Here is a 17,405-nt window from a genome sequence, read left to right as displayed (position 1 = left end):
TTTTTCTCTGCAGACACGTCAGTGCAGCTGAAGGCCATTTGGACGTGGTTAAGTTTCTTCTGTTGCAGCCTGGGACCAACATCAACTCTAGAGACAAAAACGACTTCACTCCACTTCTCGGTAAAGTATTCAAATTGTTTTCCAGTTCACGTTGTACATACACGTCTGGTGTCATTTTCCGCGTCGGAAATGTATTTAGGAAGGAGCTCATAGAACGTTTTTTTTTTACGTTATATTACTGCCTGTGTCTGTAGTAAACCAAAATCAAAACCAAAGATATAACAACTGTCTAATTACAACAAACGCAAGTAACAGAATGATCCAATCAGAACGCGAGGCAATTGCGTGCAACCGTCGTTTTGGTTTAGCTTCTCTGCGGTTCGCGGAAAATATGTACGTTAACTCTGATTGGTTTATTAAAGCTCGTATCTGTTTGTCCCATTACAAACTTAATAAGCGACCCCAAAGCAAAAACTTAATAACTTTCGACAGTGGTCCGTGAAACGTAGTTTTTACTTTTGACCAGTTAGTATTTTGAGGTCCGTTTGCTGGACTAAACATCATTTAATACGTTCGCAGACATTTCCATTCGTGGCAAAATTACTTTATTAACTTAAAGCGGCCAAAATATTTTCGCTAATTTTTGTCTTTTTATTTCCACGAATGTTGGATTATTCAGACTATTTGTTTCGTTATATAACGCTGTTTTTCATATCTCGACAAATCTCTGAAAAATCGCTAAATCAGTTTAATCACTGTAAAGTAACTTCGTCGAAAGAAGAGTTTTCCCTCATAAAGCTGCAATTCGCAGCTTTGTGAGAACGTCCCTGTTTGTTATGACTGATACGGAGTATAATATTAATTTTAACAGCCGTAAGCTTCGAAATGTTAGGTCAAAACTGACAATATTTTCGAATATCCCATTGTGAGTAAAAACAACTCCTGTTACACATCAACAAACAGCGTAAACGGTCGATGCCATTTTCGCGACACTTTTTTTTACTATCAACGAATTGTTCTCTACTAAAAGAGAGAAAAAAGAAAATTTGTAAGTAACCACCCGGTATCAAACCTCCGAACCTCTGTTTCCTGGCATCCCTCTTATACCACTACACTACCAGGTTGACCCGCCAAATCTTCGCAAAATGTAATTAATAAAACCTGACTTTCTCAAATATTAATGATGGAGTTGTCCCAACCATCAAATAAAAGCTAACCGCAAGCAAACCAGTGTGAATATGAACAATTAAGCATTTGGTGAGTGCGTTTTACTCCATCAACAAATTATAACCAGTTTCTACCTTGTCCAGGCCTAAACTAAAGCAGATATGGCATCGTCCATTCTGAAAGGCTTGGTTACCAATGATGGCATCGACCGTTAAAAATGGCCATGGCATCGACCGTTTACAAAAACGGAAATCAGCCACGCCGATCTCTTACATATCGTTCACGCCTGAGACGTAAACAATAAACGGAGACGTAAACGCAGGACGCCTGGGTACGAGACTGACACTGAGCATGCGTAAATGACTTGCCGTGACGTCAGCATTGCCCAGACATACATACATACATACATACATACATTTTATTTGTTATCAAATTAAAATTACAATTGTAACATGCCCGCGGATAGCTGAGCTAATCTAGGCGGGTCATGTTTGGACGAGTTATTAATATACAACTAGGTACAACTAAATACAACTGAAGGTAACAAGAGAACTAAAGAGACTAGAATTGACAACGATGACTAAAGACAACTAATAAACTAACGATATTACAAATAATAATTAACAACAGCTACGACGAGAGACTACAGATACACTAAAGCGAAATTATTGAGTATTAATGAATACATACTAGGAGGAAAATAAATTCAGCTTTACTTTTTGAACGATTTCTGTAGGATCAATATAACAGTCTTCTGAAGCTAGAATTTCAAAAAGTATTTGTTTTATTTTCCTCTTAAAGACATTTTTTGGAAGCTTTTTTAAATGTATAGGCATTTCATTCCAAATTTTTGTTCCGATTCTAGAAAATGAATTCACTTGAATTGAGAGTCTAGAACTTTGTGTGTAAAAATTATTTGAGACAGAGGATCGAGTATTGTAAGAATGAATATCAGAAATGTCTTGAAAGAGATCTTGAATGTTTCCAGGAGCATTTCTGTGTCTTATTTCAAACATAAGATTAGCTAAAAGCTCAATACAAAAATTTTAACGGTAAAACACTGGCATCAATAAGTAAAGGAATCGTATGTTGATTTCGCTCAGAAAAATAAATAAAGCGAAGAGCTCGCTTTTGGAGCTTGAGAAGCTTACACAACGTATTAGATGACACGCGGCACGCTTCAGCTAGCGCAAGGATGCCCAGTTCATCCATTTGTTATTTGCCTCTCTGGCAGAAGCGATTCTGAGTTTCTGATCGAGCTACAAAAATGTCCGTCTGAATATTGAAAGGACACAGCACCATTAACTGTCTCACGGAATACATACGACGCGACGCGGGGTTAAAAAGTAAAAATTTTACGAAGAATGTATGAACTCATCAGCAGAGGTCGCACTATGCTGTCCAAACGTGATTGAAAACGTCAGCGGAGATAATTGTTCTTTTTTATTAACACTGAAAATCGTTTAGGAAAATACCCGTTTACAGACGTAAGGCGTGTGAACAGGGCTTTAGTTGCTATTCTTTGGTTTTATGTTTTTCTTTTTTTCTCATACTCAAGCTGCAAAAACAAACTCCTGTTTAAGATATTTTTTTATGAATTGATGCCGTCTCCATGTTTCTCTCTGTTGTGACTTGCGCCAATCTTGAAAAGCAGCTGGTAATTAGAACATGTAATATTCACAGCAGAGCTTTTCTCTTTGTTTTAAAACTTCATGTTTTGCTCACTTAACGGTAAAACGCTTCTGAAAACAATAGCCGTGGAATCTAAACGGCTGCGGTATTCTTCACGGGCGTTTTTGCTGATGTTAACTAGGATTTCCTTTCTTTTCGGTAATCGAGCAATGACTATTTAGAAATAATTACAACCACCGTGATTTTTGGCGTGCCACTATTTTATTAGCTAAGAATACTAATAATTCTGCAAAGTAAAAATTGAACGGAGTAAAATATTTGATTTTCCTACTCAGTTCATTTGGAATTTAATTGCAATTTAGCTTCGCAAATTTAACAACAAATTGTTCAAAGGAACTAATTGGTCAATCGATGGAAATACATCCTTATAGTGCCTCGAAATACATCCTTATAGAATCCATTGTTTCGTCAGCCGTCACTTCTGTTGAAGAGATTGTTTGTTGGTATTATTAACCCCAAAACGCTTTACATCAAGGAGAAAAAATGTTCAACCCATAACACTATTCCCACAGAAATTCATTTTGCTAGTTTTTCCTAGTCATTACATCTTTGTTGGGTTTAGGTACAATTCTTGGAATTCGCATCGGAGAATAGAAACATTGAAATATTGAAGCTTTGTGATTATATTTTTTCTAAGACATGTTCATTTGTGTTTGTCTTGCTTAGCGACACTTAAGCTTTGGACGGGTTGTTACCTTTTCGTATGTAGTTATGTGCTTCAATCCTTATGCATGACATGTACAATAATTAAACTTGTTTTTTATATACACATCCTTTTTACAGTCTACAAAATACTTTTACTGATATACTTTTTAATCGGAATCCAGCTACCCATGTTTCACCGCTTTTTCATTGGCTTTTCTTGTGGAAAGATTACTTGAAAGCAGCTGCTGCTAAGTGAAAACTCGACTTCATTGTTTTCATTTGGCAATGCCGAGCTTTCCAGTTGACGTGCGAAAACTTGCTCCTCACAAGACGACGAATCTAGAAGATGACCGTCATGGTAAATTATCTTAGTGCGTAGTTTGATTTCTCTTCGGTATTCCTGTATTCCGTCATACGATTTGGCCGCACTATGGTCTCGAGCAGCAGTGACTTTGTCACGAAAGATTCTAACCATGCGCCCGAAGTGTTTTTCTGTCCCACAAAACCAATATTTACATGGATATTAAGTGACACATCCACATTCCAAGCTACGATCAGCATTTCATGTATTGCTTGCCCGATCACCGTTTTCCTAAACATCTTGGTAATCATTGCAGTGAAGAAAAGGAAAGAGTTTCAAACCAATTCCAACACTTTGCTTGCCAACTTGGCTGCCGCGGATCTATTAGTCGGCGCTGTCTCGATGCCTTTGACAATCGCTTTGGACGCCTTACTTCTCCAAAAGGCTGTCGGGTACTGGATTTGCAGACTAGCGTTTACAAATCAACTGGTGCTGTATGCTGCTGTCTGTTCGTCTTTATACCATATGACTTTGATCGCTTGGGAGAGATACGTGGCGACAAGAAAGTGGAACTGCTACAAAGCGATTGTCACCAAGAGGCGAGTGAAGACGTACACAGCAATAGCGTGGCTGTTAGCTGTACTAACCACGACTCCTGTACGTATTCTTACGGCTCTAGGACTCGACTATAAGTACACTAAGATCTTGGACACGATCTTCTTTCTTCCAGCCTTAGTTTGCTTAGTTCTCATCGGGTATTTTTATATCATGTTGTATCTCGGTGTGCGCGCATGGAAAAAAATAAGCGACGTTAGCCAACTGGGAGCCCCTACTGAGATGGCAGCGAGGCGGGAACTTGGTATTGCGAAGAGGGTTTTCATTCAGACAGTTGCCATGTTAATATTTTACCTCCCATCGAGTATCGTTCTTTTCTGCGGAGAGTTTTCACCCTTCCTTCGAACAAGCTCGTTTTTCCGTCGTTCGGAGTTGCTGAATCAGCTGAACTCGCTGGTAAATCCATTTCTCTACGTTTTGGCACTGAAACGTTTCAGAAAGGCAGTTCTGGGAATGCTGAAGATGGGCAGAAAACCTGGAGTGCAGGGAGCGGCTGTTAGAAAACGACGTTTGAAAACTTTCGGTAGGCGGATTGGTGTTGTTGAGAATCTGGAAGTCGTCCTTGAGTGTGAACAAGTACAAGACGACGTTTTTGTTGGATCAGGATCGGGATGTTCAGACACGCCTAAAGGCACTGTTAATGTGATACATCTGGAGCCGATCCTGGAAAGATGCGTGGCGTCTACTTTACCATGTGAAATCAGCCAAATCATTCATGTCGACGTGCATCAACCCAAAACAAACAGAAGAAAACCAAGAAGAAAGGCTAATGGTGTGGTCACAAGGGTTATTCCTACTGACGCAAGCTTCAATGTTTGCGACACCATATCACAAGACAATCACTGACCCGAGAAGAAACTACGTTCGTCTGAAAAGGTCTGAAGGAAAGGTCTGAAATGAGGCATGGATGAAACGTAACACTATCATCACACAAAACATTAGCTACAGGTGAATCTGTTTCAAAGAATCTTGCAACGAGTTTTCGGGAGAACTAAGCTAGCTATCATGTCTTCATAAGCTAGGTTATGTCGCGCCATCATAGTTAGCAGCCATAATAGCGTGGCAACGTTTCTAGAACTCTCGAGAGTTCATTGGCTATTACAAATCTAAGACTTGTGTGACTTAACGAACGCTTAACGAAAATTGGGTGTACAAGTGTACTAAGTTCTTGCCTGCCCTTGTCAAGAAGACAGTGATGAGAACGGAGAAATAAAATAAAAACAAAAACAGGACCAACTTGGAGATATTGTCTTGATTTACTTTCAAATTCTCAGAAACGACATTGAAAAAAATTATGACAGTTGGCACTTCACTTCGGGCTTGGAACTTAAAGTAAAATAATAATAAAAAAAACGTTATGCATTTGGTTGTCGAATAGCACCAATTACAATCGTAATTTTGTATGTGAAGCAAACGTTCCCTCTGCTTCTGCTACCAAACGAGCAAATCGGTGATGCTTGAGTGCAGCTAGTTAGTGGTTTTGACAAGTTTTGCAAAGATCGCCGGAAAGTAAGTCCCACCATTTGTTTTAAAGAAATTTGGCCAGTTTCCTCTCAATCACGGTGTCTTTGCGTGTTAGTCTCGAGGTCCTTGGTGAATTCGCACGAATCGTAAGGTTGACAAAATCCGGCTCAAACCCGTTTGCAAAATATATAATTTTTGTATCATACTTTTGGGTAATTGTAAAGGTGTCTTGTTGAAGCTGACTTGGAAAACGAAACCAAATATTTACGTCCGTGTTACCTCTAATGCTCGTGATGTATATTTACACCGGGAATAAAAACAATAAAACAATAACGGAAATGCTAAACCTTTGAAATCGACAGAAAACTTACAAAACAATCCACACTAAACTAGATGAAAACTGGAAGCTGTATGAAACTGACCATGAAATGTACAAATAAATCGTTCCTTTTCTTTCAAGTGATTTTAGCGATGATAATGCGTAACATGGTATTAGAAAACGCATTTTTTTCCCAGCTGTCAGAAGCAGAAAATAACAAGTGCATGAGAACATGTCCGTTAAATATAGGTGTTCCAACAGTAGGCGTAAATAATAAGAATGAATTCATTAAAGTAGCACTCAAATTCAATGGAACGAAAAAATTAATTGCTTCTTTAACGTGTTTACAAAAAAATGGTCAATTTTCTCGCGGACTGAATACACTTTAATTAACTTACTCCTCGTGTCTTCTCGTATTTGGATGGAGTTTGAATGTGCTAGGGGGGAGGGCAAAGGAGGCAATGGGAGGGGCTGGTTGTAATAAAACTAGCAGGTTCAATCCAGACTCGGAAATAAGGCAACTTTAAATCCAATCACGGCACAACTTGGGAGCGTTTCACGCTTCTTACGTGAAGCATGCACTCTGGTCATAGGGTAAACGTTTTGTTGCCGTTACGTACTATCTGGTCATGATGTATGTTTGCTGTTTTTGTTGTTGTTGTTGTTGTTTTGTTTAGTGACGATGGTTATCCTGGCCTTTTATAAGCAGATTGGTTGAAGCCCAGTTGTCCAAGTAACAACTCACTATTTCTAGCCTTAAGCCTTTGTCTGGATTTCCCCCGCCCTCTCCTCCCCTGTGACTGTAATCTATCTTCCCTCCTGTACGACACCTAGGCATCCTTTCTCGGATTCTCGTAACAAAGACTTTGTAAAATGTCTCAAAACAGATGCTATTTGGAAATGTTGAATAGCACAGTTGATTTTGTTTGAAGACTGTCAGAGTGTCATAGACACGAAATCACGGTTTACTGAGTGAGTACTGTATCTTCTCTGATATACTCTTGTGTTCTACCATGTGGAAACAAAATGAACCATGGTAAATCAAACCTTGCCATGAAAGTTTCAAGCCACGCACCAGATGTGTTTACCTGCAAAAACGAACCAATATTCTCATGGATTTTAAGCGACACGACCACATTCCAGGCTGCGATCACCACGAAATGCATTACCTGCCCGATTATCATTCTCTTAAACGTTTTAGTGATCGTCGCTGTGGCGAAAAGAAGACAGTCGCAGAAAAACTCGAACATTTTGTTGGCTAGTCTCGCTGTCGCGGATTTTTTAGTGGGTGCCATTTCCATGCCTTTGTCTATTAGCCTAGATGCGTTGCTCCTCGATAAGAATACTACTGTAGACGACTCTTTTTGTAGACTAGCGTTTGCCAATCAACTGGTGGTGTATGCTGTTGTCTGTTCGTCTTTATACCATATGACTTTGATCGCTTGGGAGAGGTACGTGGCGATACGAAATTGGATGTACTACAAAGCGATTGTCACCAGGAGGCGAGTGAAGACGTGCACAGCAATAGCATGGCTGTTAGCTGTACTAACCACGACTCCTGTACGTATTCTTACGGCTCTAGGACTCGACTATAAGTACACTAAGATCTTGGATAAGATCTTCTTTCTTCCAGCCTTAGTTTGCTTAGTTCTCATCGGACATTTTTACCTCATGGTTAACTTGAGCGTAAGGTCCAAACAGAAAATCAACGGGGTTAGCGCAAGTTCTGCTCCGGCTAGAGCAAAGATGGTGAAGGGCATTGCCAACACGACAGCGATACTAGCACTTGCCTTGTTAATTTCTTACGTTCCTTCCATCGCTATCCGTTTCCTCGGTGAGATAGTTCCCATCCTTCGAACAAGCTCTTTTTTCTGTTGGTCCGAGGTGCTGAGTCAGCTGAACTCGCTGGTCAACCCATTGCTATACTGCTTTGTACTAAATGGTAACTTTAGACGCGAAGCTGTGAAGATGTTGAAAATGAGAGGATGTGATGAAATACAGTCACTAACTCGTGTACAACGACGTCGTACCAGGCGGGTTAGTACTATCACTCGTCAAGGTGAGCACGACGCTCAAGGGTTCGCGGAACGAGAGCTGGAGGATTGCTTTGAGATGCCAGGATCCCGTGATGGTAGTGATGGCGCAGATTATTGCAAATCTCGCAGAGCAGTCGTAGAAGAATCTTCGTCATACCTAGCTGTTGTAAACCGCGTTATCAGGGTCAACGTACATCAACCTAAAACCATCAAATGCAAACCAAGCATTAAGGCTTCTGGTAGTGTGATGAACACGGAAGGCCAAGCCCACGGTACGAGTGGTCAGTGTCGATGTTTCCTACATCATCACCGCAACCAGTCCTGCGATCAAAATGACGTTATAGATAAGACACAAAAACCAGACACCTTGGTACCATCGCCAAATAGCAACCAACCAAAGTCCATCAGATTTCAGCAGGAACTAGAAGTTGCTAGCAGCGTGACTGATAAGAGGGATCAAGCCGATGGCACCAGTGGTCAAACACAATGCTCACTGTATCGTGTCCACCAGGAAAACGGCAACAAGAATGCTGTGGTCGAGCAGAACAAAACGAACCAAAAAACAGAGACTTTGGCTCCATCGCCAAATAGCAAGCAACCAAAGTCTGTCGGAGTTCACCAGGAACTAGAGGTTACAAGCAGCGTGAGTAACAGGAGTGATCAAGCCGATGGCACCATTGGTCAAACACAATGCTCACTGCATCGTGTCCATCAGGAAAACGGCAATAAGAATGCTGTTGTCGAGCTTGCGAGTGGACAGAACAAAACGACGCAAGGGCCAAAGAAGACGGCTTCATCGCAAGGAAGCTATGCAGCGCCAGAAGAAACGGGAGTTATCTTGAGCTTTCCGGAACAGCAGCAAAGGTGCAAGTATCGCCCAACACGAGAAAAACAATTGTAATTTATTTCTGGATAATTTTTTTGTAGAGGTCAGACGCTTAACTTAATTACTCGGTTTGGTTATTTAGCCTCTTGGTTCAGTCACGGTCATTTCAAAAATCATGCGAACGTTAGATTTCGCGCGGCATTTTTTTCCAGCGGTTTTCTTTCGTGTGACACACGACGGACTAAGCGAAAGAGGGACTACTCGTAGTCTATGCGAACGTCGTCGTTTCCAGAGGTTAACCCGAAGTGGAATTTGTAGTCTCAAGTGGGTGGGCGTAGCCCTTATTACAGGCTGAAGTCAAGCTCAAAATTAGAGACCTTTAAATCCGGATATGAGTGCAAAATTTCACTGCCAGTTTTCGTCGGATTACTACGAAAGATTTTATTTCTGACTGATTCTTTGCTTTTGGATAGACATGTCATTTCGTGATTGGAAAGTAGGAGGAAGCCTTCGAGAACAAACGGAAGAACGACGTTTCCCTGCCTACGTGATGCGTTCACATATGCAAAGTTTTGAGACTTGAAAATCTCGTGCTCATGTATGAGTTTAACCTTATGGAAATAAAATGTTTGTGGGTTTGAAAAGAAGAAGAATTTAAGTCCAGCCACAACGTTTCAGGACTGCTTATTTTTAGCATCGTGAAAGAGTTTTAAAATTCTAGATCGCGTGTGGTCGCAAAACATTGTCATCGACAAATTGAAACTCCTCAAACTGTTAACGCAAGATGCATGAAGCATGTTGTACCACTTATTGGTACTTGGCGAAGGTTTGCTCTAAAAGGGTGTCCTTCCAGGGAAGGCTGGAAACTTTTTATCAACCAACAACGAACGAGAAAGGATGGTAAAGAGCAGTGAAATTTTTTGAAATTACCCTTTCACAATAGCAAGAAACTATAGTAGAAAATGTAGTCTTAATTTACGCAGGGCCCCTTTTGATACCAGCCAAGTGCTGATTGGGCCACCCTGCCTAAATAAAGTTGACCTTGACCTTAACTAATAAAAAAAGTGACAATACTGGTATTTTCCGTGAAAGGCCGGTTTTGGCTTCCCAGAGTTAGCAGCCGAGGAAGATTGAAAGTCGCAAAATGAGTAACTTTTTCAACCTGCCTATGTTAAAAAAACACACGATTTCTACCGTATAACATGTTTAACATGTTCAATGCAAATGATAATAAAGAAGTTGGTTTAACTGTTTAAGTCCTTCTATGATGAAATTCTTGTATGTCCCGTCTAAGGCGTTTGAAAATGTTAACAAATAGTCTGCACGAGAGGAATAATGCTGGTTACCATTTTCAAATATCTCTTTTCGTTTCGTTTCATATAACTGTTAGTTATATGAAAGGTTTTTTTTTCTCTTCATTAATTTAACCTCCACAGCCCGCGATAAAGTAATGTGTCAGAGAGCTATTTATTTTTTACCAAATGATTTTTACTGGGTTCATTCGTGGGAGTCAGTATCGGTGTAACCATGTGAAAAAAAGAAGTTTTTATAGTTGGCTTCTGAACCTCGGCTTATCCTGTGTTATCCGCTTATGGTGTAAAAAGCAAAATGCGTTCTTGTTTTGTTTTAGTTACGGGTACGGAAGCAGAAAACGTTGAATTGCTTGATTTGTCACCGCTAACACCTGGGGGCCGTGAGGCCGAAAACTCAAGTCTCTTGATTGCTTCTTTCTTCTCAAGGAAGCGTTCTCGCATGTAAGTTTGCAAAATGTCTGTGAACATCTGTCTATATTCCTACGATCCTCAGAAATCATTTGTTCGATTTGGGGGGTCTTCGGAGATTTAATATGATCTTTGGGATATTTGATAAACAGAGCAACAGAACTTTTAAACTACAGTATCAACAAAGCTCTAAAGAATCTCTTAGACGATTCATACAGAGAGAAGTAGTAGAACCTGATGACAATTCCCGATTTCTAATTAAAATATCGAAAAATACATTTATTTTCTGCATAACAGAGGTGCATTTACTCAATCGAGTGTAACTTAAATAATTGAATAGTGAAAACAGTGAGTGCCGGAGTTTCATCGACTCGTGGATGAGAGCTCTCGTTCGATAAACAAATCTTCTTTCATGCACCTGTTAGCTGCACAGTCATAGCAAGGCTTGTCTTCCCTTGTTTTTAGCTGGAGTACTGCTTATCATTATGCGTATTAAAACTATTAAAAACGTTGCGTTATACTACGTACACGTTTTTTTTTTTAAAGCATCCTGAGCTGTTAATTGTGTTAAAACGTTAAAACTATTAAAATTTAAGAAACCCTATGTATGAGCATTAACCGAGTATTTTAGTGACTTTTTGGGAAGAGACCGAGCATTTTTGTGGGAAAAATGGAGCATTAAGGTGGAGCATTTTAGTGGGAAAATAAAAGCATAATGTACAAAAGCCTACCTTCGCCCCGCGGGAAGAAACAAGCGTTTGGGACTGGTCTCGTGTTTTGCTTCGAGTTCTGATTGGCTCATTGACTTACTTGAGTTTGTTGTGATTGGTAAGTTGTAATTACATTGATGTCGGTTTTGTGACAGTTAGTAGCTACAAAGTGACCGTATAAGGGAATCTTGGATTTCAATATTTGCCTCATTTGGGTAAGCGATTTGAGTTCCTGATCGAGCTATGAGACGATTAGCTCTGAATGCTGAAAGGGCATGCAATACACAATTAACTGGCAAGGGAATTTGAGCCAGACTTTGCTCGATTTTTGTTATTTAATACTTTTTGTGCGATGCGGACTTGACAACTCAAAATTTTGCAAAGAATGTATGTGCTCATTAGCGCTTTTTCAAAGCCATCTCCTTCAAAATCACGCACAGAGTCAAAAAGTTCTCCTGACCAATTGTTTTATGCCATGGACAAGCTCTTAAACTGATTGGAGTCAATTCATATCTAGCACGATTTCGTCTCTGTGCAAAGTCGTATACCAACGAGGGAAAATGTAAACAACGACGTGGGGCAGGGTCTTCCCATTTTCTCGACTTTGTTCATTTTGGTGCATTTCTACAGATGCCATCATGAATGCTCACTATGGGGTTGCCGAGCACTTGAAGGCGCGTGGAGGGACCTTTAGTGAGTGCAAGTTGGCTCAACTGATGACAAACGCTGCCAGCACCGGGGACACAAGGACCCTGAAACGATTGATAAGATGGACCGGTCACGTGAACGTGTCTGACTTCGATGGACAGACCGCACTTCACACAGCAGCGATGTACGGCAGGCTCAATATCGTAAATCTGTCGTTGAAAGAGGGCGCAGGTAAGTCGTAAGCATGATTACGAAATATTGCAAAGGTCACTACTAGTGGACGGATTTCTCCCCTACAGCTTGGTACTGTAATGCGCTTACATAATTTCTGTTATTGTTACTCAGTCTCTGGTTAGCAACTTAGTTTAACAAAGAAGTCTCTTTCCTTTCCAGATGCGACACTTTTTAATCGGTATGGCCAGATTCCCTTGCAAGTAAGTTTTCTTGAGCTAGTTTTGCTCACAAGTCACTGTTTCTTTACCGTTTGGTGGATGTAGGGCGGTGTTGGGTGTTGTCATGAATGTAGCTAATTTGCTGGCCTCATCTGTTATTGATCGCCCTCTGATACCACATTTAGATCTTGCCATTTTGTTAAGATGACTCGCACGAACTTTCTTCCAAACCTCACTGAATAATGGCAATACCGCGGGTTTGGAATTATGTTGATCTTTCTCAAAGCAAGGCTCCTTCTTAGTGTAGAAACGCAGGACAAGTTGCAAAAGAACACCGCCCTCCTTCTTTTGTTCTCGATTGTTTTATGTCAACTGCGTCTTCTGCACGAGATAAGAGCTCAAAACGAAGAAAGTTGACGCTGCTATCAATCCCGCGCCCGCATTCAAGGAGTTTGGGGAAGATATCACGTGAATTCATAACGTGAATAGGCATCGAACAAATGTTCTCTAGTTGGTTAATTTAAGTTGTCTTCCATTTTCATCAGATGCATGTTTTCCGCCTGAGGAATATGTACGACACGGCAAAAACAGTAACTATGATTGTGCTTTATAATGATCGTCACACATGAGCAATAATGGCAATAGCACTTATTGTTTTACGAAAAAATTCGTTTGTGGATAATGGTGTTCAGAATTCATGTCCGTGTTTTACAGGTAGCAGTAGCAAATGGACATACAGCGGTTGAAAGAGAACTACGAAGATTTCTCAAGGTAAGAAATGCAAAATACAATAATGGGGTAGGCTACTTGCACTACGGCAGTAAAACCACGCACTTCGGGGTGGGAGGAGGGGGGTGGGGGGTGGCAGGGGGCGCATGCCACGCTGCCGCAGACTGGTCTTCAAATGTCTACACACTTTATTTTTTATCATTTGTTTTTATACTGACAGTTTGTATGTGCCATCTATGAATTAGTTCGGAATATCGGTTTTCAAGTTAGCGATCGTCAATGCTGTCCTCATAAGTTTTTTTTCCCGTTATTGCTTTTTTTGACAGCTCACGGAAGAAATTCTCTTAGACGATCACGTAACAGCGACGTGTTACAGCCCGCAAGCGAGAAGAAGAGGAAGAAAACACAGAACAGAAGCGGCACAGTACAATTATTCAAAGCGGGAATCTTGGACCTCGACGGAAAACTCCCTGGAAATACGCCGTCATGGCGGGTACAGCGTAAATAACAGTGTTCACTCTTCAAAAGAAATAATCAACTTAGCGGACGTACGAGCGCCGCTTGAAGCGAATGCCAAATCCCGGCCTCCTCTACTACATCTTAGTACGCAATCTATTTCTGGTCTCAGCGCACAAGCTAGAGAGATGGCAGGAGGACAGCCGGATTACGTCTGAGAAAGCCGGAAGGTGAGGCATCCGAAGAACAACGTGACGAACAGTCTTTGAAGTCACTCCACGAAGAGCAGATACAAGATGGGATGCGACAGATTCTTCAGACAATGTTGCGAGCTTCCAGATCTGCGCAGATAGAGACCTCTTGTAAGGTTAAAGGCCTGTCCAAACGGGAAATGTTTGACGACCAAACATCATAAAACATTGTTTGGTGACCAAACATGCTGATGTTGAAGTGAGTGGCCAAACGGTTAAAACATGTTTGATCAAACACAGATCAAACTATGGACACAAGCCGCTGAGAGCGCACGGGACGCATGCGCGCGCCAAACATGTTTGATACGGCTGTCCAAACGAACAAAACATCCCCCATCAAACACGAGAACAAAAGAAATGTTTTAAGTTGTTTGATCGAATGTTTGATAGCCTTCAAATTTTTTCAAACACAACCAAACACGATCAAACGCGATCAAACAGCACCAAACAAGGTGGTCAAACGGTAAAATGTTTGGTCACCTAACAATGTTTGATGGTGTTTGGTCGCCAAACATTTCCCGTTTGGACAGGCCTTAACACTTCCTCAATAACGCGCGTCCTAATCAATCGAGGGAGCAGGTATCTTTGGTGCTGTAAACAGTCAAAGACTTTTAAGCACTTGTTACACCTTATTACCAAATCAAAAAGTTCCGTGTTCTCGCAAGGACATCAAAATTTTTACGCGTGACTGTGACGCAAATGGATACGGCATCTTGCCCAACAACGGGATGTCTCTCTTTGTTGGGACTTGTTTCCTCAGCTGCAATCTTCTATCAGCAAGTTAGAACAGACGTGTTAGCGAAGTGTTTTTTTTCACTCAGTCATCAAACAAACCACCCATTTCTTCTGGTTCTGATTCTTCACGCTTTTCATCCATGTTTTGATTTCTTTGGTGCTTGTTTTGCCTTTCTAAAATCTGCAAGAAAAGGGTTTGACAAACAACAGAAGAAACATCATCAATGAATTTCAAGAACTGCACACTGAATATAAATTATTGTTATATACTGCGGTTTTCAAACTATCACAGTCATAACATAAGCATTGAAATCCAGTTCACCGATCACTTAAACATTAAATTTACACTGCATAAAAATTAACCAAGTTTTCTTTGCAAGATAACGTATTGTAACTCTGATGAAATATGGAGTTGTGCAGTTGCTGATTTTCTGTAGGGTTCTAGCAATTTTCTTGCAACTGTTGACAAGTGAAAAAAACTAATTTCTATTTTCTATTCTCATTGCTGTTTTATTTTATTGTCATATAAATAGGACTCTACTTCTATGACTTTGATGGCAATGCCAGATATATTAACAATAAGATTGATAATAAAATGTCAAAACATGATTTTACTTTGTCATAAGTGTCTTTCTTAATCTTCCATGTGGCTTTCTTGAAGTATTCCAAATTCTGTTCAGTGAAGTCAGCTTGTTGTGTTTTCTTTGTCTGGCCTGCAAATTTATCCAGTCAGGAATGAGCACCTCTTTTATAAGTTACAAATTCATTGATTAGAAAGTATCTTGTCCATAAGCTGCAGGAGTAAACTATGAATGTAAATTTTCCTTGAGAGCATGAAAAGACAGCATGAAAAGACAGGTGCTTAAGAACAACATATGCTGGTTATTGACCAAGCGTGAAGTCAAGATGGCTGGATATTGGCCAAGATTTTTTTCCTCAATGTTCATGGACCAAGACACAGACGACATGCATAAATACGCAAAAGAAAAAAACAAAAAAACAATGAGGCCAATATCTAGCCATCTTGACCAAACAAGCCTTGTCTGCCAATAAACAATTTTATTATATGGAAAAAAACACTATTTACTTGTGGGACACAGCGGATAATCCCAAGCGGGTAAGATAGCTCCATCTTGTCTGCTCAGGTAGCCAATCACAGCACAGAATTTGTTTCATCTTGCCCACTCATGGAGCTTAGTAGCCATATAATAATCACACCTATTGTTACCCAGGACCAGCTTACACTTGATACAGTTGGTTGACTTGTATGGTGCAAATTCCATGCTTTGTGTTAAACTGTGCAATTTAAGTCTGTACACTAAGATCTGGGGGTGGGAGTACTCCCATAGTTAAGCTATATAGGTATGTGCTGATGTGAAGGGTATGGTTTTCAGGTAGTTTAGTTGGGATAGGTTATAGAAATCAGACAGGTTTGGCCTAGACAGGGGCAGATCTCAGGGGAGGGTGCAGGGCATGCACACCCCCCCCCCCCCACCCCCGCGAGATGACATGCAGCTTTCTAATATACCTCACCTATCTCCTTCGCGCTCTGTTGCGCGTAAAGCCGATAAGGCTTTCTAATATGACATAACTAGTATTCTGCAAAAAAAACTATGTGGTTTGTTGGTGTTGAAGTAAAACATGAGCACCCCTCCTAAGAAAAATCCTGGATCTGGCCCTGTTAGAATACGGTATAATATTAATTACTGGGAAAGTGGCCAGGGTATAAATAATTTAGTCTAAAGCATGTTTTTTTATCTGAGGTTCTATCATAAAAAATGAAACTTAGAAGTGACTTTGTAAGATATTGGTTTAGTTAGCGGATGTTGGACTACAATAGTGATAAAGTTTCTGCATGAAAAATAGCTAGTCTGAGATAGGGTTGCAAAATCAAGTTAATCATGGCCATGTATGGGGTAAGGGCTTCAGTATCCCAGAGGCACACCCCCACCCAGATTTACAGAGTACCCCCTGGGGGTACCCTGTCTTACCATCGACATACTAACTTTAGCCATAGAAGTTTCTTGTCTGATAGCCTGTTAATTACTGTCTCCTTACTTTTCCATGTATTCATTTAATCTGTATACATACTTCAAACTGCCATCATCTTGACGTCACATGGTGAGTGCAACTTGGGAAGAGTAACAAGTCTGCCGAAGGGGTGGGCGTCAGTCAGCGTGGGTCCTCTTGGTAGACTTGATAGTCTTCCAAGATTGTGCTCTGGATATGAAATCAAGATGATGTTCACTTGGAAGATGCTTATGATGTTGATAAACGCATGCCGCACAGACTGATTCAATACTACAAAGTCGCCACACACTTGAGTTCTACTATTTCTGTTATTTAAACGAGTTATAAACAATATTTTACCCCCTCGCCATTTAACCTGTGAGTTCTAAAGCTGCCTTAAGCTTGTGAGTACCTGATGATAATCGCAATCCTTGTACTCCACGTGTTTGTTGCCTGTTTGGCTTTGAGGTTCGTTTTCGCTCTTTAGAGGGTTGTTTCTCTTTCTGTGTTGACTTCCGTTTGTGAGGTCGTGAACCTCCTTCACTATTCACTAGATCTAAACCTTTTCGGACTAGTTTAGATGACATTTTCAGCTATTTCTGAATCGGTTTGCACTGAAAGTTTTTCGCTCTGCATGTCTTGTTGATTCGCGGTATTAACTAGTACCCATGCCTTACTCGTGTATTAG

At 40.5% G+C, this 17,405-nt stretch overlaps 4 protein-coding genes across 7 annotated transcripts in view; 3 read left to right on the top strand and 1 right to left on the bottom strand.

Annotated features, from left to right (window-relative positions):
• The window catches only part of LOC110054922 (uncharacterized), a 29,662-nt gene extending 13,952 nt beyond the window's left edge, over nt 1-15,710 (top strand). For all 3 annotated transcript variants that reach the window (XM_089290387.1, XM_089290388.1, XM_089290389.1), the window contains 5 exons: nt 14-120; nt 12,127-12,375; nt 12,538-12,578; nt 13,251-13,307; nt 13,592-15,710. In XM_089290387.1, coding sequence (XP_089146513.1) covers nt 14-120; nt 12,127-12,375; nt 12,538-12,578; nt 13,251-13,307; nt 13,592-13,939 — 802 coding nt within the window. In that variant the 3' untranslated portion in view covers nt 13,940-15,710. The remainder of the gene's footprint in view (nt 1-13; nt 121-12,126; nt 12,376-12,537; nt 12,579-13,250; nt 13,308-13,591) is intronic.
• Nucleotides 3,129-5,662, top strand: LOC110054917 (adenosine receptor A3-like). The gene has a single exon (XM_020761288.2). It carries the CDS (start codon nt 3,935-3,937, stop codon nt 5,264-5,266), a length of 1,332 nt encoding a protein of 443 aa, XP_020616947.2. The 5' UTR covers nt 3,129-3,934; the 3' UTR covers nt 5,267-5,662.
• On the top strand, nt 5,818-10,018 carry LOC149112519 (uncharacterized). The gene has a single exon (XM_089290391.1). The coding sequence runs from the start codon at nt 7,230-7,232 to the stop codon at nt 9,138-9,140; it is 1,911 nt and encodes a 636-aa protein (XP_089146517.1). The 5' UTR covers nt 5,818-7,229; the 3' UTR covers nt 9,141-10,018.
• Nucleotides 13,436-17,386, bottom strand: LOC110054918 (uncharacterized). Of its 2 annotated transcripts, none has more exons than XM_020761289.2 (3): nt 17,130-17,386; nt 15,323-15,420; nt 13,436-14,888 (listed from the first exon to the last, which is right to left on the bottom strand). In XM_020761289.2, the coding sequence occupies exons 1-3, from the start codon at nt 17,302-17,304 to the stop codon at nt 14,790-14,792; spliced, it is 372 nt and encodes a 123-aa protein (XP_020616948.1). In that variant the 5' UTR covers nt 17,305-17,386; the 3' UTR covers nt 13,436-14,789. The 2 variants fall into 2 exon arrangements, with proteins under 2 accessions (XP_020616948.1, XP_089146518.1); XM_089290392.1 differs by lacking the exon at nt 13,436-14,888 and adding an exon at nt 16,799-16,927 and having other exon boundaries at nt 15,371-15,420.
• Nucleotides 17,387-17,405: the final 19 nt, after the last annotated feature.

Source organism: Orbicella faveolata, unplaced genomic scaffold, assembly GCF_042242905.1.
Source record: "Orbicella faveolata isolate gen_17 unplaced genomic scaffold, um_ofav_v1 contig_2, whole genome shotgun sequence".
NCBI classification, from domain to species: domain Eukaryota; kingdom Metazoa; phylum Cnidaria; class Anthozoa; order Scleractinia; family Merulinidae; genus Orbicella; species Orbicella faveolata.
Note: the sequence above shows the minus strand (reverse complement) of the source record. Positions and strands in the feature narration are given on the sequence as shown.